Source organism: Anomaloglossus baeobatrachus, chromosome 12, assembly GCF_048569485.1.
Source record: "Anomaloglossus baeobatrachus isolate aAnoBae1 chromosome 12, aAnoBae1.hap1, whole genome shotgun sequence".
Classification (NCBI taxonomy): Eukaryota; Metazoa; Chordata; class Amphibia; order Anura; family Aromobatidae; genus Anomaloglossus; species Anomaloglossus baeobatrachus.
Genome location: NC_134364.1, coordinates 9,605,036 through 9,629,403, shown reverse-complemented (window position 1 = coordinate 9,629,403; position 24,368 = coordinate 9,605,036). Strand labels below are relative to the sequence as shown.

The following is a 24,368-nucleotide window of genomic DNA, read 5'->3' as shown; positions in this document are numbered from 1 at the left end:
AAAGGGATTTCTCCTGCTGTGAAGCTGACTCCTCCACCGGAGGAGCTGAGGGAGAAATATCCAACATTCCCTTGATGGACGCTAGAAGATCATTCACTATGGCGTCACCATCCGGAGTATCCGGATTGAGAGCGGTCTCAGGATCAGAGTCCTGATCAGCTACGTCTGCCTCATCATACAGAGAGTCCCGCTGGGACCCTAACCAGTGATGAAGCCGAGTGCCGCTCCCAGCGAGCTCGCTTAGACTGTCTGGGACTGTCGTCCGTGTCAGAGTCTGCGCCCTGGAATGCATGGGACCCCCCCGGAGCACTGATTTGTTCCAAATGAGGGCGTATCAACATTGCCCATGGTCCGTCTGGACTGCATAGTCTCTAAGATGTTAGTCACAGTCACAGACCTATCAGCCGAAACTGCAACTCCGTCCCTGTCCCTGGACAGGGTTCACAGGTGGTTCCTTTAGCCACCTCTAGCAGAGACCCCGGCTGATCAAGTGCTACAGGGGAGCATTGCACACAATGGGGACAGTGGAACCTGCCGTGTGGAACAGTATCACGTGCAGTACAAGCAGCATAGAAAGCTTGTGCCTTGGCACCCTTGCTTTTTTGCTGCTGTTGTCTAGGCATCTAGAAGTATATAGCCAAGAATAGCGACCGTACAGTGCAATGTATAGCATACAAGCAGAAAGTACAAATGAACACTTCAGCACATGCAGTACAAGCAGCATAGAAAGCCTGTGCCTCAGCACCCTTGCTTTTTTGCTGCTGTTGTCCAGCCATCTAGGAGTATATAGCCAAGAATAGCGACCGTACAGTGCAATGTATAGCATACAAGCATAAAGTACAAATGAACACTTCAGCACATGCAATACAAGCAGCCTAGAAAGCCTGTGTCTTAGCACCCTTGCTTTTTGCTGCTGTAGTCTAGCCATCTAGGCATAAAGTACAAATGGCATTAGTGGGGTCAGCACTTCAGGTGCTGCTTACCGCCCGCACAAAGGCGGGTGTGTGGTCGCCCGATCCTGTGACTGGTTGCCCAGAGCTTGTCTCCCTTCTCCAGCCCAGACTGCGTGCAGGAATGGCTGCCGGCGTCCTGTGAAGAGGGGCGGGCCGTGGGCGTGCCCCAGACAAGAGCGGGAAACTGGCGTCCCACTGAGTCCAGTGAAGGGGGCTGGAGAATGCAAAGCAGACTCCAGCTCTCGGCGCTGACTTTCTGTACAGCGTCCCGCCCCTCCCCTGACTGGCAGGGCTGGGGGCGGGAACGAAGCGAAAACTAGGCCGCAAAGCCGGGGACTCGAGTAATAAGCGCGGCCGTCCTTGTGCACGGCCAGCGCGGAAGTCCCCGGCGCACCACAAGTCCCAGCCGCGCCACAGTGTAAAACACCCCGCAACGGCCGGCGCGGCAGTTTCTAACACATAAATTCACTCAGCTAAGCTGCAGTGAATAATAGCACAAGCGCTCCGCGCTGTTGTCCCCGGCGCACTAGCACTCCCAGCAATGCTGGTGTGTGTGTGCGCGATGTGTACGGGGACACAGAGTACCTTAATGTAGCAGGGCCCTGTCCCTGACGATACCCAGCTCCATATCCAGCAGGTTCTCCGGGTCTGTGGATGGAGCCCGGTCTCAGTGCCTGGAGACCGGTAAGATCCCACTTCACCCAGAGCCCCGAGGGGGGATGGGGAAGGAAAACAGCATGTGGGCTCCAGCCTCCGTACCCGCAATGGGTACCTCAACCTTAACAAACACCCGACAAAAGTGGGGTGAGAAGGGAGCATGCTGGGGGCCCTAGTATGGGCCCTCTTTTCTTCCATCCGACATAGTCAGCAGCTGCTGCTGACTAAAAACAGTGGAGCTATGCGTGGATGTCTGACCTCCTTCGCACAAAGCATAAAACTGAAGCAGCCCGTGATCCCACGGGGGGTGTATATGCAGAAGGGGAGGGGCCTTACACTTTTGAGTGTAATACTTTGTGTGGCCTCCGGAGGCAGTAGCTATACACCCAATCGTCTGGGTCTCCCAATGGAGCGCCGAAGAAATACGTAATTTAATGACAGAATATTTTTTTCTTTATATTTTTACAGATTTTTTTTTTTCCTTTTTATTTAGTCCTTCTGTGGGGCTTTAAACTTTTATCACTCCGATTGCTGATATAATGCATTGCCATGCACCAGCACAACAATGCATTACACAGGTCAGTGCTGCAGTGACAGAAGCCTCTTAGACTGTGCTGCTGCCATAGTCTAACAGGCTTGCCATAGCTGGCTATAAATGCATACAGTCGCACACTGAAAAAGCCAAAAAAGTACAAGGGAAAATATGGCACTGCATTACTGCAAAAGAGAGATATTTAGTTTATGTATTGGCCAATGCATGTAAGCCCGGAACCAACGGCAAGGTATATCTCTGTATTCCGGGAACCTAACTTAAATGCCACTATCTAGGTTAAAAACATCCGTATCTGGGCAAAATGCCACTATCTGGACTACAAACCTCCTCCATGTATGGGCAGCTAGGCTCCTGCTACAATGGTTATGGCCCTAAGACCTGGCTGTGTTCATGACCATTATAGCAGGAGCCTAGCAGCCCATACATGGAGGAGGTTTGTAGTCCAAATAGTGGCATTTTCCCAGATACGGATGTTTTTAACCTAGATAGTGGCATTTAAGTTAGGTTCCCGGATTACAGAGATATACCTTGCCGTTGGTTTCCGGGCTTACATGCATTGGCCAATACATAAACTAAATATCTCTCTTTTGCAGTAATGCAGTGCCATATTTTCCCTTGTACATTTTTGGCTTTTTCAGTGTGCAACTGTTTGCCTTTATAGTTACTATGTTTTTTCAGTTAGCACCTGTTCACATTTGTTGGATGTGCGGGTCAGTTTTTTTTATATGCCATAGCTGGCTGACCAGGAGGGGGTCATGATGTTCTTGAGCTGTCATGGTAACTATCCTATCGGGTCCTCACGAGGACATCACAGGGGCGCAGATTGGCTGGGAGAGGGAGCTTGTTGTGAATTATATCAATTGCAACATTTAGGGGGTTAGGCAGCCTGGTGCGGAGCAGATTGGAAAAACAAATTACCAATTTTTTTTTTTAAATAAATAAATACAATTTGCACAAAACCTGAAACAAAAATTGAAACAACAGTTGATTCGGATACTTTCCCTTTACACCTTATCTACACAACCTCTAAACCAGATGGGACACAATAACCCCCAGTACCGCGTTACTTACTGGAAGTAGGTGTGGAGCCAGGGCTGCTTCTGCGCGGTCTGGAGGCCGTACGGGAGGGAGCCGCCAGCTGCAAAACAAGACCAGGAGGAGGACATAAAGAGAAAACAAAGTATCTGCCTGGAAATAAGGCTCTACGTGACACGGGGGGTAATGATTATTGTCACAAGGGTGCAGCAGCCAACACCCAGCCAGAAAGTGGGGGGAGCACGACTGACGGTCAGCTCCGGAGGAGAAGCCGTCCCCGGCAGGATCATCCCTTCACCATCCTGCCTGCCGAGTGCATGCAGAAGGGAAATTAAGGGCTTGGGGTAAAATGTGAAGGAAGAAGGGGCTGACGAGGTACATCACTGTATTTACTCCATCATGGGCTCCACCCTAGAGATCAGAACGAGCAGACAAGGTGCCAGGGGTCAGCACTCACCAGGATATCCCTCCAAACTGGTCCGAACGTTATCCACCGATGGGTAGATCTGCAGGGAAAGACAAAACAATCAAAAAAAATATTCCTGCAGTGATTGAAAACAAGCTGGAACAATGGGCAGCAACTAATGGAATGGTTTATAACAGGGAGAAATGCAAAGTCATACATCTTGGCAAGAATAATGAAAAGAGGATATACAGCATGGGGGGAATAGCGCTATCCAACAGCCTGTGTGATATATACAGCATGGGAGGAATAGCGCTATCCAACAGCATGTGTGATATATACAGCATGGGAGGAATAGCGCTATCCAACAGCATGTGTGACATATACAGCATGGGAGGAATAGAACTATCCAACAGCATGTGTGACATATACAGCATGGGAGGAATAGAGCTATCCAACAGCATGTGTGATATATACAGCATGGGAGGAATAGAGCTATCCAACAGCATGTGTGACATATACAGCATGGGGGGAATAGCACTATCCAACAGCATGTGTGACATATACAGCATGGGAGGAATAGCGCTATCCAACAGCATGTGTGATATATACAGCATGGGAGGAATAGAGCTATCCAACAGCATGTGTGACATATACAGCATGGGAGGAATAGCGCTATCCAACAGCATGTGTGACATACACAGCATGGGAGGAATAGCACTATCCAACAGCATGTGTGATATATACAGCATGGGAGGAATAGAGCTATCCAACAGCATGTGTGACATATACAGCATGGGGGGAATAGCGCTATCCAACAGCATGTGTGACATATACAGCATGGGAGGAATAGCGCTATCCAACAGCATGTGTGACATATACAGCATGGGAGGAATAGAACTATCCAACAGCATGTGTGACATATACAGCATGGGAGGAATAGAGCTATCCAACAGCATGTGTGATATATACAGCATGGGAGGAATAGAGCTATCCAACAGCATGTGTGACATATACAGCATGGGGGGAATAGCACTATCCAACAGCATGTGTGACATATACAGCATGGGAGGAATAGCGCTATCCAACAGCATGTGTGACATATACAGCATGGGAGGAATAGAGCTATCCAACAGCATGTGTGATATATACAGCATGGGAGGAATAGAGCTATCCAACAGCATGTGTGACATATACAGCATGGGAGGAATAGAGCTATCCAACAGCATGTGTGATATATACAGCATGGGAGGAATAGCGCTATCCAACAGCCTGTGTGACATATACAGCATGGGAGGAATAGAGCTATCCAACAGCATGTGTGACATATACAGCATGGGAGGAATAGCGCTATCCAACAGCATGTGTGACATATACAGCATGGGAGGAATAGAGCTATCCAACAGCATGTGTGATATATACAGCATGGGAGGAATAGAGCTATCCAACAGCATGTGTGACATACACAGCATGGGAGGAATAGAACTATCCAACAGCCTGTGTGATATATACAGCATGGGAGGAATAGCGCTATCCAACAGCATGTGTGACATATACAGCATGGGAGGAATAGCGCTATCCAACAGCCTGTGTGATATATACAGCATGGGAGGAATAGCGCTATCCAACAGCATGTGTGACATATACAGCATGGGGGGAATAGCGCTATCCAACAGCATGTGTGACATACACAGCATGGGAGGAATAGCGCTATCCAACAGCATGTGTGACATATACAGCATGGGAGGAATAGATCCAACAGCCTGTGTGACATATACAGCATGGGAGGAATAGCGCTATCCAACAGCATGTGTGACATACACAGCATGGGAGGAATAGCGCTATCCAACAGCCTGTGTGACATATACAGCATGGGAGGAATAGCGCTATCCAACAGCATGTGTGACATATACAGCATGGGGGGAATAGCGCTATCCAACAGCATGTGTGACATACACAGCATGGGAGGAATAGAGCTATCCAACAGCATGTGTGACATATACAGCATGGGAGGAATAGCGCTATCCAACAGCATGTGTGACATATACAGCATGGGGGGAATAGCGCTATCCAACAGCATGTGTGACATATACAGCATGGGAGGAATAGCGCTATCCAACAGCATGTGTGACATATACAGCATGGGGGGAATAGCGCTATCCAACAGCATGTGTGACATACACAGCATGGGAGGAATAGAACTATCCAACAGCCTGTGTGATATATACAGCATGGGAGGAATAGCGCTATCCAACAGCATGTGTGACATATACAGCATGGGGGGAATAGCGCTATCCAACAGCATGTGTGACATCTACAGCATGGGGGGAATAGAGCTATCCAACAGCATGTGTGACATCTACAGCATGGGAGGAATAGCGCTATCCAACAGCATGTGTGACATATACAGCATGGGAGGAATAGCGCTATCCAACAGCATGTGTGACATATACAGCATGGGAGGAATAGAGCTATCCAACAGCATGTGTGACATATACAGCATGGGAGGAATAGCGCTATCCAACAGCATGTGTGACATATACAGCATGGGAGGAATAGCGCTATCCAACAGCCTGTGTGATATATACAGCATGGGAGGAATAGCGCTATCCAACAGCATGTGTGACATATACAGCATGGGAGGAATAGAGCTATCCAACAGCATGTGTGACATATACAGCATGGGGGGAATAGCGCTATCCAACAGCATGTGTGACATATACAGCATGGGAGGAATAGCGCTATCCAACAGCCTGTGTGATATATACAGCATGGGAGGAATAGCGCTATCCAACAGCCTGTGTGATATATACAGCATGGGAGGAATAGCGCTATCCAACAGCATGTGTGACATATACAGCATGGGAGGAATAGAGCTATCCAACAGCATGTGTGACATCTACAGCATGGGAGGAATAGAGCTATCCAACAGCATGTGTGACATACACAGCATGGGAGGAATAGAGCTATCCAACAGCATGTGTGACATACACAGCATGGGAGGAATAGAGCTATCCAACAGCCTGTGTGATATATACAGCATGGGAGGAATAGCGCTATCCAACAGCCTGTGTGATATATACAGCATGGGAGGAATAGCGCTATCCAACAGCATGTGTGACATATACAGCATGGGAGGAATAGAGCTATCCAACAGCATGTGTGACATATACAGCATGGGGGGAATAGCGCTATCCAACAGCATGTGTGACATATACAGCATGGGAGGAATAGCGCTATCCAACAGCATGTGTGACATATACAGCATGGGAGGAATAGCGCTATCCAACAGCCTGTGTGATATATACAGCATGGGAGGAATAGCGCTATCCAACAGCATGTGTGACATATACAGCATGGGAGGAATAGAGCTATCCAACAGCATGTGTGACATATACAGCATGGGGGGAATAGCGCTATCCAACAGCATGTGTGACATATACAGCATGGGAGGAATAGCGCTATCCAACAGCATGTGTGACATATACAGCATGGGAGGAATAGAGCTATCCAACAGCATGTGTGACATATACAGCATGGGAGGAATAGAACTATCCAACAGCATGTGTGACATATACAGCATGGGAGGAATAGCGCTATCCAACAGCATGTGTGATATATACAGCATGGGAGGAATAGCGCTATCCAACAGCATGTGTGACATATACAGCATGGGAGGAACAGCGCTATCCAACAGCATGTGTGACATACACAGCATGGGAGGAATAGCGCTATCCAACAGCATGTGTGACATATACAGCATGGGAGGAATAGCGCTATCCAACAGCATGTGTGACATATACAGCATGGGAGGAATAGCGCTATCCAACAGCCTGTGTGATATATACAGCATGGGAGGAATAGCGCTATCCAACAGCCTGTGTGATATATACAGCATGGGAGGAATAGCGCTATCCAACAGCATGTGTGACACACACAGCATGGGAGGAATAGCGCTATCCAACAGCCTGTGTGATATATACAGCATGGGAGGAATAGCGCTATCCAACAGCATGTGTGACATATACAGCATGGGAGGAATAGCGCTATCCAACAGCATGTGTGATATATACAGCATGGGAGGAATAGCGCTATCCAACAGCATGTGTGACACACACAGCATGGGAGGAATAGCGCTATCCAACAGCCTGTGTGACATATACAGCATGGGAGGAATAGCGCTATCCAACAGCATGTGTGACATATACAGCATGGGAGGAATAGCGCTATCCAACAGCCTGTGTGATATATACAGCATGGGAGGAATAGCGCTATCCAACAGCATGTGTGATATATACAGCATGGGAGGAATAGCGCTATCCAACAGCATGTGTGATATATACAGCATGGGAGGAATAGCGCTATCCAACAGCATGTGTGACATATACAGCATGGGAGGAATAGAGCTATCCAACAGCATGTGTGACATATACAGCATGGGGGGAATAGCGCTATCCAACAGCATGTGTGACATACACAGCATGGGAGGAATAGCGCTATCCAACAGCAAGTGTGATATATACAGCATGGGAGGAATAGCGCTATCCAACAGCATGTGTGATATATACAGCATGGGGGGAATAGCGCTATCCAACAGCCTGTGTGACATATACAGCATGGGAGGAATAGAACTATCCAACAGCATGTGTGACATACACAGCATGGGAGGAATAGCGCTATCCAACAGCATGTGTGACATATACAGCATGGGAGGAATAGCGCTATCCAACAGCATGTGTGATATATACAGCATGGGAGGAATAGCGCTATCCAACAGCATGTGTGACATACACAGCATGGGAGGAATAGCGCTATCCAACAGCCTGTGTGACATATACAGCATGGGAGGAATAGCGCTATCCAACAGCATGTGTGATATATACAGCATGGGAGGAATAGCGCTATCCAACAGCCTGTGTGACATATACAGCATGGGAGGAATAGCGCTATCCAACAGCATGTGTGACATACACAGCATGGGAGGAATAGCGCTATCCAACAGCAAGTGTGATATATACAGCATGGGAGGAATAGCGCTATCCAACAGCATGTGTGATATATACAGCATGGGGGGAATAGCGCTATCCAACAGCCTGTGTGACATATACAGCATGGGAGGAATAGAGCTATCCAACAGCATGTGTGATATATACAGCATGGGAGGAATAGAGCTATCCAACAGCCTGTGTGACATATACAGCATGGGAGGAATAGCGCTATCCAACAGCATGTGTGACATACACAGCATGGGAGGAATAGCGCTATCCAACAGCAAGTGTGATATATACAGCATGGGAGGAATAGCGCTATCCAACAGCATGTGTGATATATACAGCATGGGGGGAATAGCGCTATCCAACAGCCTGTGTGACATATACAGCATGGGAGGAATAGCGCTATCCAACAGCATGTGTGACACACACAGCATGGGAGGAATAGAACTTTCTTCGGCGCTCCATTGGGAGACCCAGACGATTGGGTGTATAGTACTGCCTCCGGAGGCCACACAAAGCATTACACTAAAAAGTGTAAGGCCCCTCCCCTTCTGGCTATACACCCCCAGTGGGATCACTGGCTCACCAGTTTTCTGCTTTGTGCGAAGGAGGTCAGACATCCACGCATAGCTCCACTGTTTAGTCAGCAGCAGCTGCTGACTATGTCGGATGGAAGAAAAGAGGGCCCATACTAGGGCCCCCAGCATGCTCCCTTCTCACCCCACTTTATGTCGGCGGTGTTTGTTAAGGTTGAGGTACCCATTGTGGGTACGGAGGCTGGAGCCCACATGCTGTTTTCCTTCCCCATCCCCCTGAGGGGCTCTGAGGAAGTGGGATCTTACCGGCCCCCAAGCCCTGAGGCCGGGCTCCATCCACAGACCCATGGAACCTGCTGGATACGGAGCTGGGTACCGTTCAGGGACAAGGCCCTGCGACATTCAGGTACTCTGTGTCCCAAACAGGCCGCGCACATTCCAGACTTGCTGGGTGTGCTAGTGCGCCGGGGACAGTAGCGCTGCGCGCTGGGGTTACAGTCACTACAGTTTTTCTGAGTGACTTTATGTGTTGGGGACTGCCGCGCCGGCCGCCCCTGGAGCGGCGGCGCGGCTGCGACTTGTAGTGCGCCGGGGACTTAGCGCCGACCGTGCTTTTACGACGGCGTCGCTTATAAATTTAGTCCCCGGCTTCTGCGGCCTAGCTCCGCTTCGTTCCCGCCCCCACCCTGTCAATCAGGGCAAGGGAGAGACGCTGTACGATTAATCAGCGCCGAGGGCTGGAGTCTTATTTACATGCTCCAGCCCTCTCACTGAGCACAGGGGGACGCAGGTTTCCCGCTCTTTGTCTGCACACGCCCAGGGCCCGCCCCTCTCCACAGGACGCCGGCAGCCATTACACATGCAGTCTGGCTGGAGTACGGACACAGGCTCTGGGAGACCCAGACAAGGGATTTCTGGCGACCACACACCCGCGTTAAGCGGGCGGTAAGCAGCACTTTAGTGCTGGCCCCACTAGTGCCACAGTGTTATTTTGGTGTACCTTTTTTCTCTATACCATATATATATGTATATATATATTGCACTGTAAGGTCGCTTCTTGGCTGTATACCCTATCTTGCTCTGAGGAGACGACAACATGTCATCCGCAAAACGCAAGGGTGCCAAGACACAGGCTGTAAGCGCTGCTTGTGCCGCTTGTGGGGCTGATCTACCGGCAGGTTACAATGACCCCCATTGTGTGCAATGTTCGGTCCCTGTGCCACTTCGTCAGCCGGAGTCTATGGTGGTAGTGGCCCAGGCAGAGTCGCCGGTGAACCCTGTCCCGGTGACGGGGACAGAGTTTGCAGTTTTTGCTGACAAGATGTCTGTCACTATGACAAAGATCCTAGAGACCTTGCAGGCCAGGCCAGTTACTCAGACCATGGACACTGCGGCGGCAACGTTCCCCGGTCCCCCTCAGTTGGAGTTAATCCGTACTTCAAGGGGGTCCCAGGCATCTCAGGCTGAAGGCTCTGACTCGGATGACAGTCCCAGGCAGCCTAAGCGAGCTCGCTGGGAGAGACCCTCCACGTCATCACGCGGATCAGGGTCTCAGCGAGAAGAGTCTCTACATGATGAGACAGAGGAGGGTGATCAGGAGTCTAATCCTGAAACCGCTCTCAATCTGGATACTCCTGATGGTGACGCCATGGTAAATGACCTTATAGGGGCCATCAATAGTCTATTGGAAATTTCTCCCCCTGCCCCTTCTGCAGAGGAGGCAGCTGCACAGCAGGAGAAGTTCCATTTCAGGTATCCCAAGCGTAAACTGAGTACTTTTCTGGACCACGCTGACTTCAGAGAATCAGTCCAGAAACACCATGCTTACCCAGACAAGCGTTTCTCCAAACGTCTTAAGGATACACGTTATCCCTTTCCCCCTGACGTGGTCGAACGCTGGACCCAGTGTCCAAAGGTGGACCCCCCAATCTCCAGGCTTGCGGCTAGATCCATAGTTGCAGTGGAGGATGGGGCTTCACTTAAAGATGCCAATGACAGACAGATGGACCTTTGGTTAAAGTCTGTCTATGAAGCTATCGGCGCGTCGTTTGCTCCAGCATTCGCGGCCGTGTGGGCACTCCAAGCTATTTCAGCTGGTCTGGCACAGGTGGACTCTATCATACGTCCAGCAGTGCCGCGAGTAGCGTCCCTAACCTCGAAAATGTCTGCGTTTGCGACTTACGCTATCAACGCTGTCCTGGACTCTACAAGCCGTACCTCAATGGCGTCTGCCAACTCTGTGGTCTTGCGCAGAGCCTTGTGGTTAAAGGAATGGAAAGCGGATTCTGCTTCCAAAAAATGTTTAACCAGCTTGCCACTATCTGTAGATAGACTGTTTGGTGAACAATTGGCTGAAATCATTAAGCAATCCAAGGGTAAAGACTCCTCCTTACCCCAGCCCAGATCAAGCAAACCTCAACAGAGGAAGTGGCAGTCGAGGTTTCGGTCCTTTCGAGGCTCCGGCAAGACCCAATTCTCCTCGTCCAAAGGGACTCAGAAGGAGCAAAGGAGCTCAGATTCCTGGCGGGCTCATTCACGCCCCAAGAAAGCAACCGGAGGAACCGCTTCCAAGGCGGCTGCCTCATGACTTTCGGCCTCATCCCTCCGCATCCTCGGTCGGTGGCAGGCTCTCCCGCTTTTGCGACATTTGGCTGCCACAGGTCAAAGACCGGTGGGTAACAGACATTTTGTCTCACGGGTACAGGATAGAATTCAGTTCTCGTCCTCCGCCTCGGTTCTTCAGAACCTCCCCACATCCCGACCGAGCAGATGCCCTTCTGCAGGCGGTGTGCTCACTAAAAGCAGAAGGAGTGGTGATCCCTGTTCCTCTGCAGGAACAAGGGCAAGGTTTTTACTCCAATCTCTTTGTGGTTCCAAAAAAGGACGGCTCGTTTCGTCCTGTTCTGGACCTAAAGCTGCTCAACAAGCATGTGAACGCCAGGCGGTTCCGGATGGAATCCCTCCGCTCAGTCATTGCCTCAATGTCTCAAGGAGATTTCCTTGCATCAATAGACATCAAAGATGCTTATCTCCACGTGCCGATTGCTACAGAGCACCAACGTTTTCTACGTTTCGTGATAGGAGACGACCATCTCCAGTTCGTAGCTCTGCCATTTGGTCTGGCGACAGCCCCACGGGTTTTCACCAAGGTCATGGCGGCAGTGGTAGCAGTCTTGCATTCTCAGGGACATTCGGTGATCCCTTACTTAGACTATCTACTTGTCAAAGCACCCTCTCAAGAGGCATGCCAACACAGCCTGAATGTTGCGCTGGAGACTCTCCAGACTTTCGGGTGGATCATCAACTTTTCAAAGTCAAACCTGGCACCGACTCAATCACTAACGTATCTTGGCATGGAGTTTCATACTCTCTCAGCGATAGTGAAGCTTCCGCTGGACAAGCAGCGGTCACTACAGACAGGGGTGCAGTCTCTCCTTCAGGGTCAGTCGCACCCCTTAAGGCGCCTCATGCACTTCCTAGGGAAGATGGTGGCAGCAATGGAGGCAGTCCCGTTCGCGCAGTTTCATCTGCGCCCACTTCAATGGGACATTCTCCGCCAATGGGACGGGAAGACAACTTCCCTAGACAGGAAAGTCTCCCTTTCTCAGACGGCCAAGGACTCTCTGCAATGGTGGCTTCTTCCCACCTCATTATCACAGGGAAGATCATTCCTGCCCCCATCCTGGGCAGTGGTCACGACAGACGCGAGTCTGTCAGGGTGGGGAGCAGTTTTTCTCCACCACAGGGCTCAAGGGACGTGGACTCAGCAGGAGTCCACCCTTCAGATCAATGTTCTGGAAATCAGGGCAGTGTATCTTGCCCTATTAGCCTTCCAGCAGTGGCTGGGAGGACAGCAGATCCGAATTCAGTCGGACAACTCCACAGCGGTGGCATACATCAACCACCAAGGAGGGACACGCAGTCGGCAAGCCTTCCAGGAAGTCCGGCGGATTCTGTTGTGGGTGGAGGAAAGAGCATCCACCATATCAGCAGTTCACATCCCGGGCGTGGAAAACTGGGAAGCAGACTTCCTCAGTCGCCAGGGCATGGACGCAGGGGAATGGTCCCTTCACCCGGACGTGTTTCAGGAAATCTGCCGCCGCTGGGGGGTGCCGGACGTCGACCTAATGGCGTCTCGGCACAACAACAAGGTCCCGACCTTCATAGCGCGGTCTCGCGATCAAAGAGCTCTGGCGGCAGACGCCTTAGTGCAAGATTGGTCGCAGTTCCGGCTCCCTTATGTGTTCCCACCTCTGGCACTCTTGCCCAGAGTGTTACGCAAGATCAGATCCGATTGCGGCCGCGTCATACTCGTCGCCCCAGACTGGCCGAGGAGGTCGTGGTACCCGGATCTGTGGCATCTCACGGTCGGCCAACCGTGGGCACTACCAGACCGTCCAGACTTACTGTCCCAAGGGCCGTTTTTCCATCGGAATTCTGCGGCCCTGAACCTGGCTGTGTGGCCATTGAGTCCTGGATCCTAGCGTCTTCAGGATTACCCCAAGGGGTCGTGGCCACCATGAGACAGGCTAGGAAGTCCACTTCTGCTAAGATCTACCACAGAACGTGGAAGATTTTCTTATCCTGGTGCTCTGCACAAGGAGTATCTCCCTGGCCATTCGCGTTACCTGTCTTTCTTTCCTTCCTGCAATCTGGGTTGGAAAAGGGCTTGTCGCTCGGCTCCCTTAAAGGGCAAGTCTCGGCACTATCCGTGTTTTTTCAGAAGCGTCTAGCACGACTTTCTCAGGTGCGCACGTTCCTGCAGGGGGTTTGTCATATCGTACCTCCGTACAGGCGGCCGTTAGATCCGTGGGATCTAAACAAGGTCCTTGTTGCTCTCCAGAAGCTGCCCTTCGAGCCTCTGAGGGATGTGTCACTTTCTCGACTCTCACAGAAAGTGGCCTTTCTGGTAGCGGTCACGTCTCTTCGGAGAGTGTCCGAACTAGCAGCGCTGTCATCCAAAGCTCCTTTCCTGGTGTTCCACCAGGACAAGGTAGTGCTGCGCCCCATTCAGGAGTTTCTCCCTAAGGTGGTATCCTCTTTTCATCTTAATCAGGATATCTCCTTGCCTTCCTTTTATCCGCATGCAGTTCATCGGTATGAAAAGGATTTACATTTGTTGGATCTGGTGAGCGCACTCAGAATCTACATTTCCCGCACGGCGCCCCTGCGCCGCTCGGATGCACTCTTTGTCCTTGTCGCTGGTAAGCGCAAAGGGTCGCAGGCTTCCAAGGCCACCCTGGCTCGATGGATCAAAGAACCAATTCTTGAAGCCTACCGTTCTGCTGGGCTTCCGGTTCCATCAGGGCTGAAGGCCCATTCTACCAGAGCCGTGGGTGCGTCCTGGGCATTACGACACCAGGCTACGGCTCAACAGGTGTGCCAGGCAGCTACCTGGTCGAGTCTGCACACTTTCACCAAACATTATCAGGTGCATACCTATGCTTCGGCGGACGCCAGCCTAGGTAGAAGAGTCCTGCAGGCGGCAGTTGCCTCCCCGTAGGGGAGGGCTGTCTTCGCAGCTCTAACATGAGGTATTTCTTTACCCACCCAGGGACAGCTTTTGGACGTCCCAATCGTCTGGGTCTCCCAATAGAGCGCCGAAGAAGAAGGGAATTTTGTTACTTACCGTAAATTCCTTTTCTTCTAGCTCCTATTGGGAGACCCAGCACCCGCCCTGTTGTCCTTCGGGATTTTTGGTTGTTTTTCGGGTACACATGTTGTTCATGTTGAATGGTTTTCAGTTCTCCGATGTTACTTCGGAGTGAATTTGTTTAAACCAGTTATTGGCTTTCCTCCTTCTTGCTTTTGCACTAAAACTGGTGAGCCAGTGATCCCACTGGGGGTGTATAGCCAGAAGGGGAGGGGCCTTACACTTTTTAGTGTAATGCTTTGTGTGGCCTCCGGAGGCAGTACTATACACCCAATCGTCTGGGTCTCCCAATAGGAGCTAGAAGAAAAGGAATTTTCGGTAAGTAACAAAATTCCCTTCATCCAACAGCATGTGTGACATACACAGCATGGGAGGAATAGAGCTATCCAACAGCATGTGTGACATATACAGCATGGGAGGAATAGCGCTATCCAACAGCATGTGTGACATACACAGCATGGGGGGAATAGCGCTATCCAACAGCATGTGTGACATACACAGCATGGGAGGAATAGAGCTATCCAACAGCATGTGTGACATATACAGCATGGGAGGAATAGCGCTATCCAACAGCATGTGTGACATATACAGCATGGGAGGAATAGCGCTATCCAACAGCATGTGTGACATATACAGCATGGGAGGAATAGCGCTATCCAACAGCATGTGTGACATATACAGCATGGGAGGAATAGAGCTATCCAACAGCATGTGTGACATATACAGCATGGGAGGAATAGCGCTATCCAACAGCATGTGTGACATATACAGCATGGGGGGAATAGCGCTATCCAACAGCATGTGTGACATATACAGCATGGGAGGAATAGCGCTATCCAACAGCATGTGTGACATATACAGCATGGGGGGAATAGCGCTATCCAACAGCATGTGTGACATACACAGCATGGGGGGAATAGCGCTATCCAACAGCATGTGTGACATACACAGCATGGGGGGAATAGCGCTATCCAACAGCATGTGTGACATACACAGCATGGGGGGGAATAGCGCTATCCAACAGCATGTGTGACATATACAGCATGGGAGGAATAGCGCTATCCAACAGCATGTGTGACATACACAGCATGGGGGGAATAGCGCTATCCAACAGCATGTGTGACATACACAGCATGGGAGGAATAGAGCTATCCAACAGCATGTGTGACATATACAGCATGGGGGGAATAGCGCTATCCAACAGCATGTGTGACATATACAGCATGGGAGGAATAGCGCTATCCAACAGCCTGTGTGATATATACAGCATGGGAGGAATAGTGCTATCCAACAGCATGTGTGACATATACAGCATGGGAGGAATAGAGCTATCCAACAGCATGTGTGACATATACAGCATGGGAGGAATAGCGCTATCCAACAGCATGTGTGACATATACAGCATGGGAGGAATAGAGCTATCCAACAGCATGTGTGACATCTACAGCATGGGAGGAATAGCGCTATCCAACAGCATGTGTGACATATACAGCATGGGAGGAATAGAGCTATCCAACAGCATGTGTGACATATACAGCATGGGAGGAATAGCGCTATCCAACAGCATGTGTGACATATACAGCATGGGGGGAATAGCGCTATCCAACAGCATGTGTGACATATACAGCATGGGAGGAATAGCGCTATCCAACAGCATGTGTGACATATACAGCATGGGAGGAATAGCGCTATCCAACAGCATGTGTGACATATACAATATGGGAGGAATGGCACTATCCAACAGCATGTGTGACATATACAGCATGGGAGGAATAGCGCTATCCAACAGCATGTGTGACATATACAGCATGGGAGGAATAGAGCTATCCAACAGCCTGTGTGATATATACAGCATGGGGGGAATAGCGCTATCCAACAGCATGTGTGACATATACAGCATGGGAGGAATAGCGCTATCCAACAGCATGTGTGACATATACAATATGGGAGGAATAGCGCTATCCAACAGCCTGTGTGACATATACAGCATGGGAGGAATAGAGCTATCCAACAGCATGTGTGACATATACAGCATGGGAGGAATAGAGCTATCCAACAGCATGTGTGACATATACAGCATGGGAGGAATAGAGCTATCCAACAGCATGTGTGACATATACAGCATGGGAGGAATAGAGCTATCCAACAGCATGTGTGACATATACAGCATGGGAGGAATAGAGCTATCCAACAGCATGTGTGACATATACAGCATGGGAGGAATAGAGCTATCCAACAGCCTGTGTGACATATACAGCATGGGAGGAATAGAGCTATCCAACAGCATGTGTGACATATACAGCATGGGAGGAATAGAGCTATCCAACAGCATGTGTGACATATACAGCATGGGAGGAATAGCGCTATCCAACAGCATGTGTGACATATACAGCATGGGAGGAATAGAGCTATCCAACAGCATGTGTGACATATACAGCATGGGAGGAATAGAGCTATCCAACAGCATGTGTGACATATACAGCATGGGAGGAATAGCGCTATCCAACAGCATGTGTGACATATACAGCATGGGAGGAATAGCGCTATCCAACAGCATGTGTGACATATACAGCATGGGAGGAATAGAGCTATCCAACAGCATGTGTGACATATACAGCATGGGAGGAATAGCGCTATCCAACAGCATGTGTGACATATACAGCATGGGGGGAATAGCGCTATCCAACAGCATGTGTGACATATACAGCATGGGAGGAATAGCGCTATCCAACAGCATGTGTGACATATACAGCATGGGGGGAATAGCGCTATCCAACAGCATGTGTGACATACACAGCATGGGGGGAATAGCGCTATCCAACAGCATGTGTGACATACACAGCATGGGGGGAATAGCGCTATCCAACAGCATGTGTGACATACACAGCATGGGGGGGAATAGCGCTATCCAACAGCATGTGTGACATATACAGCATGGGAGGAATAGCGCTATCCAACAGCATGTGTGACATACACAGCATGGGGGGAATAGCGCTATCCAACAGCATGTGTGACATACACAGCATGGGAGGAATAGAGCTATCCAACAGCATGTGTGACATATACAGCATGGGGGGAATAGCGCTATCCAACAGCATGTGTGACATATACAGCATGGGAGGAATAGCGCTATCCAACAGCCTGTGTGATATATACAGCATGGGAGGAATAGTGCTATCCAACAGCATGTGTGACATATACAGCATGGGAGGAATAGAGCTATCCAACAGCATGTGTGACATATACAGCATGGGAGGAATAGCGCTATCCAACAGCATGTGTGACATATACAGCATGGGAGGAATAGAGCTATCCAACAGCATGTGTGACATCTACAGCATGGGAGGAATAGCGCTATCCAACAGCATGTGTGACATATACAGCATGGGAGGAATAGAGCTATCCAACAGCATGTGTGACATATACAGCATGGGAGGAATAGCGCTATCCAACAGCATGTGTGACATATACAGCATGGGGGGAATAGCGCTATCCAACAGCATGTGTGACATATACAGCATGGGAGGAATAGCGCTATCCAACAGCATGTGTGACATATACAGCATGGGAGGAATAGCGCTATCCAACAGCATGTGTGACATATACAATATGGGAGGAATGGCACTATCCAACAGCATGTGTGACATATACAGCATGGGAGGAATAGCGCTATCCAACAGCATGTGTGACATATACAGCATGGGAGGAATAGAGCTATCCAACAGCCTGTGTGATATATACAGCATGGGGGGAATAGCGCTATCCAACAGCATGTGTGACATATACAGCATGGGAGGAATAGCGCTATCCAACAGCATGTGTGACATATACAATATGGGAGGAATAGCGCTATCCAACAGCCTGTGTGACATATACAGCATGGGAGGAATAGAGCTATCCAACAGCATGTGTGACATATACAGCATGGGAGGAATAGAGCTATCCAACAGCATGTGTGACATATACAGCATGGGAGGAATAGAGCTATCCAACAGCATGTGTGACATATACAGCATGGGAGGAATAGAGCTATCCAACAGCATGTGTGACATATACAGCATGGGAGGAATAGAGCTATCCAACAGCATGTGTGACATATACAGCATGGGAGGAATAGAGCTATCCAACAGCCTGTGTGACATATACAGCATGGGAGGAATAGAGCTATCCAACAGCATGTGTGACATATACAGCATGGGAGGAATAGAGCTATCCAACAGCATGTGTGACATATACAGCATGGGAGGAATAGCGCTATCCAACAGCATGTGTGACATATACAGCATGGGAGGAATAGAGCTATCCAACAGCATGTGTGACATATACAGCATGGGAGGAATAGAGCTATCCAACAGCATGTGTGACATATACAGCATGGGAGGAATAGCGCTATCCAACAGCCTGTGTGACATATACAGCATGGGAGGAATAGAGCTATCCAACAGCATGTGTGACATATACAGCATGGGAGGAATAGCGCTATCCAACAGCATGTGTGACATATACAGCATGGGAGGAATAGAGCTATCCAACAGCATGTGTGACATATACAGCATGGGAGGAATAGAGCTATCCAACAGCATGTGTGACATATACAGCATGGGAGGAATAGCGCTATCCAACAGCATGTGTGAAAAAGACTTAGGTATACTAATAGATCACAGACAGCACAGGAGTCAGCAGTGTGACGCAGCAGCAAAAAAAAAATAAAAAAAAAAAAAATACAACAAACCCCATTCTAGGATGTATTAACAGAAGCATACAGTCTAGATCACGTGAAGTCATTAGCCCCCTTTACTCCTCTTAGGTCAGACCTCATCTGGAATATTGTGTCCAGTTCTGGTCACCACATTGTAAAAAAGACATCAACAAACTGGAGCAAGTTCAGAGAAGAGTGTCCAGAATGCTGACTAGACTGCAAACCATGTCCTATGAGGAACGGTTACAGGATTTAGGATTGTTTAGCTTGCAAAAGAGAAGACTGAACGGAGACCTAATAGCGGTCTACAAATATCTTACAGGCGGTCACACTGTAGAGGGATCAGATTTATTCTCATTTTCACAAGGAAAGACTAGAAGCAATGGGATGAACTGATGGGAGGAGACACAGATTAGATATTAGAAAAAACTGTGACAGTGAGGGTGATCAATGAGTGGAACAGGCGACCGCGAGAGGTGGTGAGGTCTCCTTCAATGGAAGTCTTTACAAAGAGGTTGGACGGACATCTGTCTGGGATGATTTAGTGAATCCTGCTTTGAGCCAGAGGGTTGGACTAGATGACCCAGGAGATCCATTCCAACTCTAATATGCTATGATTGCACCAGCAGAATAGTGAGTGCAGCTCTGCAGTATAATACAGGAGGTAACTCAGGATCAGTAATATAATAAATGTACACAGTGACTGTACCAGCAGAATAGTGAGTGCAGCTCTGGAAGATAATACAGGAGGTAACTCAGGATCAGTAATGTAATGTATGTACACAGTGACTGCACTAGCAGAATAGTGAGTGCAGCTCTGGAGGATAATACAGGAGGTAACTCAGGATCAGTAATGTAATGTATGTACACAGTGACTGCACCAGCAGAACAGTGAGTGCAGCTCTGGAAGATAATACAGGAGGTAACTCAGGATCAGTAATGTAATGTATGTACACAGTGACTGCACTAGCAGAACAGTGAGTGCAGCTCTGGAGGATAATACAGGAGGTAACTCAGGATCAGTAATATATGTACACTGACTGCACCAGCAGAATAGCGAGTACAGCTCAGGTGTGTTATACTTTACCAGTTGCAAGGGATTTTCCGAAAGTGGCAACATTTTCACCCCTTTCCCCAGGGTCTTCATACTCTCACCGAATTCAGAATGCAGCCACTTGCTTTGGTCGGACCCCATAGAACCTATACTGGAAAACTGGCCAATCACAGGCCATGACTCCCTGCCGGCGATGGGGCTACAGTTCTCCCTTAAAATCTACAAAGTAGAGAAATGAGCCATGAAGCCGTGCAGTGTAACATTGGTATGATAAAGGCAAGAAATGGCGGCGTTCCTGGACACTGTTCCTACGGCCGGGACCGCTGCGGATCAGTGCTCAGAGCCACATATGAGGACTAGAAACTAATACAGACTACGTACCTTTCTTAAACGAAAGTGTCCCCATTTCTCCTTGTCATTTCCTTGGAACCTCCCGGGTGTCGATCCGACCAAATACACCCTGCAAAAAGCAACCAGAAGAATCATTGACCGCGATTCATCCAACTGACGCCGCTAAAATTGTAAAGACGGATTGAAATATCACTACTTTATTCTGCAACTCGTGTTTCATCTAAAATGGTTACATTTTGGGGATTTTATGCCGGTAAAATCTCAGAAAACGCCAACATCTTTTAGTAAAGCAGGAAAGAACTTATCCGGAAAAAAACTGACACTGATGCCAAAAAAGTGACGTAAATTAAAGACAGATGCCTGCGAGTCCCCGAGTGGGGCACACTCTTATGGAGGGGCACACCGCTCAATACAGAGCAATCAGCACTTACGTGCAAAACTCGGAGCCATGGTGCTCAACACCGCACCGAATCATTAGTGTATACAGTTCTTAAAGGGGATGTCCACAATTTGTACACGCTTCTTTCCACATCAGTACCACATGTGGCCACGGGTAAGCTGCGATTCTGGGTACAACCTGTGGACAGGTGTGGTGCTCTGTTTTTGGAAAAAAGTGGTCATGGTGAATGACCCCCATATGGATAGCGTGGGGGTACGGACACCAGCGTGGTCCGCAGTGCTTGCGCTTGCTACGTGCGGCCTATATACCAGTGCCGTCTGTGAAGACACGGGGGTCAGTGGGTGCTCTCGTCCACTAAAACCCACCGCCTTTAGAAAGACAGCGTGGCTCAGGGCTCATCCCAACTGAACGCCGGCCTCCTTAACCGTGGGCGTAACACTACTCAGACAACACAGGGTGAGGGAACCACAATAATTAGACTTTATTGGATCCCCAAACAATTAACGGCACATAACACATAACCAGCAAAACACACAAATGTAACAGGCAACAGAGCCTCACCCTTCCGCTGCTCACCAGGGATTTAGAATGTCTGTGCCTCAGAGGTTCCAGGGCTATTTACTCCAATCCAGCAGCACCCCGCTTTCGGCGGGCACCCACCGAGAAAGGAATAATGCCAGATTTAGGAAGCTGTGTGAGGTCTGCAAAGTCTGTAACAGGTGACTGAACTGTCCCAACCTGAGTGTCCTCCTTAGGTAGTCCTGGTATGATGATACAATCCTGGCAGCCGGAGTCGAAATCCCTAGGCTGTGGATATGGTCTCCAACCGGAACCGGAGTCCCTAGATTGAAGCCATAGGATATCCTGATCCTCTAGTCAGCTCCGAAGAGCTTAGACTGGATCCATCAGCATCCATCAACAACCTGGTGGCTTAAAGAAGTCCCTTTTATAGCCACAGCCTTCCACTTGGATACACTGCATCCTCATCGATTGGTTGGACAAGATTGCCTCTCCCATTGGATGAATCTCAAGCTGCATGGACAATGTTCATCCAAATGATGTCTACAGAAAAACTGAGGATATCTACATGTAGTCTGCAAGTCACAGACTCGACAATGGCTACTAAGGTAATTACATTAGCAATACACAACTACAATACAATGGTTACTGAAAGAAGAGACTGGAGGAACAATACGTCTGGCTTTCAGTGGCCAACACAATTACATGAGTCAACAAGAGTCTTGTAGAAACAATGAGGGACTTATCCCCCGTCTATAAACAATCATCCTGTCTGGCTGAATTTTAAGAAACTTTAACCCATGAGAGTCCATGTCGTCACACCGTCCCCTACACACTGCCGTTAGTTACAGACCTGGTCTCGGATAGATCGTGCTGCTTAATTATATCCATCCATTCCTTGAGGCTCGGAGAATTGTACGAAGACAGATAAGCCACCAAGTCCGACCTGAAGTTGGTTCTTGATTCACCGGCTAATGACGAGGATCCTTCCGGCAGTTTGGGGTACAGAGGACTCAGCCAGATCCTGGGACAGAGCAAAGAACAGAGATAATGAGGTAAAAAGCGACAGATACATGTATAGGAGGAAAAGAACCGGTATCACCTAGCGAGAAAGATCAAACCACCAAGCACAGGCGCTCGGTGCATCACGGCCCGGACAAACATTTAACTGCACCTCCCCACCAGCTTCTCCTGCTCTCCTCCTCATTAAATGGATGTAGAAGGAAAACAAGTAGATGGCAGGTGGAGTTAGAGGTTTGTCCAGATCATTTGTAGGCTAGTGTACTCTATAATCTCATAATAACAAAAATTAGAGAACATCACCAGAGATCAGCGGTGACATCACTGAGAACACCTCCTATCCATCACAAGAGATCAGCGGTGACATCATTGAGAACACCGCCTATCCATCACAAGAGATCAGCGGTGACATCACTGAGAACACCTCCTATCCATCACCAGAGATCAGCGGTGACATCACTGAGAACACCGCCTATCCATCACCAGAGATCAGCAGTGACATCACTGAGAACACCTCCTATCCATCACCAGAGATCAGCGGTGACATCACTGAGAACACCTCCTATCCATCACCAGAGATCAGCAGTGACATCACTGAGAACACCTCCTATCCATCACCAGAGATCAGCGGTGACATCACTGAGAACACCTCCTATCCATCACCAGAGATCAGCAGTGACATCACTGAGAACACCTCCTATCCATCACCAGAGATCAGCAGTGACATCACTGAGAACACCGCCTATCCATCACCAGAGATCAGCAGTGACATCACTGAGAACACCTCCTATCCATCACCAGAGATCAGCGGTGACATCACTGAGAACACCTATCCATCACCAGAGATCAGCGGTGACATCACTGAGAACACCTATCCATCACCAGAGATCAGCGGTGACATCACTGAGGACACCGCCTATCCATCACCAGAGATCAGCGGTGACATCACTGAGAACACCTCCTATCCATCACCAGAGATCAGCGGTGACATCACTGAGAACACCTCCTATCCATCACCAGAGATCAGCGGTGACATCACTGAGAACACCTCCTATCCATCACCAGAGATCAGCAGTGTCATCACTGAGAACACCACCTATCTATCACCAGAGATCAGCAGTGACATCACTGAGAACACCTCCTATCCATCACCAGAGATCAGCGGTGACATCACTGAGAACACCGCCTATCCATCACCAGAGATCAGCAGTGACATCACTGAGAACACCTCCTATCCATCACCAGAGATCAGCAGTGACATCACTGAGAACACCTATCCATCACCAGAGATCAGCGGTGACATCACTGAGGACACCGCCTATCCATCACCAGAGATCAGCGGTGACATCACTGAGGACACCGCCTATCCATCACCAGAGATCAGCGGTGACATCACTGAGAACACCGCCTATCCATCACCAGAGATCAGCGGTGACATCACTGAGAACACCTCCTATCCATCACCAGAGATCAGCGGTGACATCACTGAGAACACCTCCTATCCATCACCAGAGATCAGCGGTGACATCACTGAGGACACC

General features: G+C 49.2%; 1 protein-coding gene across 1 annotated transcript in view; it reads right to left on the bottom strand.

Annotated features, from left to right (window-relative positions):
* The window catches only part of TDP1 (tyrosyl-DNA phosphodiesterase 1), a 217,538-nt gene that overhangs the window by 74,265 nt on the left and 118,905 nt on the right, over window positions 1-24,368 (bottom strand). Inside the window, exons 8-12 of the mRNA XM_075331142.1 lie at window positions 22,661-22,831; window positions 20,919-20,997; window positions 20,571-20,756; window positions 3,656-3,704; window positions 3,235-3,301 (exon numbers count right to left, since the gene is read on the bottom strand). Of these exons, the coding sequence (XP_075187257.1) occupies window positions 3,235-3,301; window positions 3,656-3,704; window positions 20,571-20,756; window positions 20,919-20,997; window positions 22,661-22,831 (552 nt within the window). The remainder of the gene's footprint in view (window positions 1-3,234; window positions 3,302-3,655; window positions 3,705-20,570; window positions 20,757-20,918; window positions 20,998-22,660; window positions 22,832-24,368) is intronic.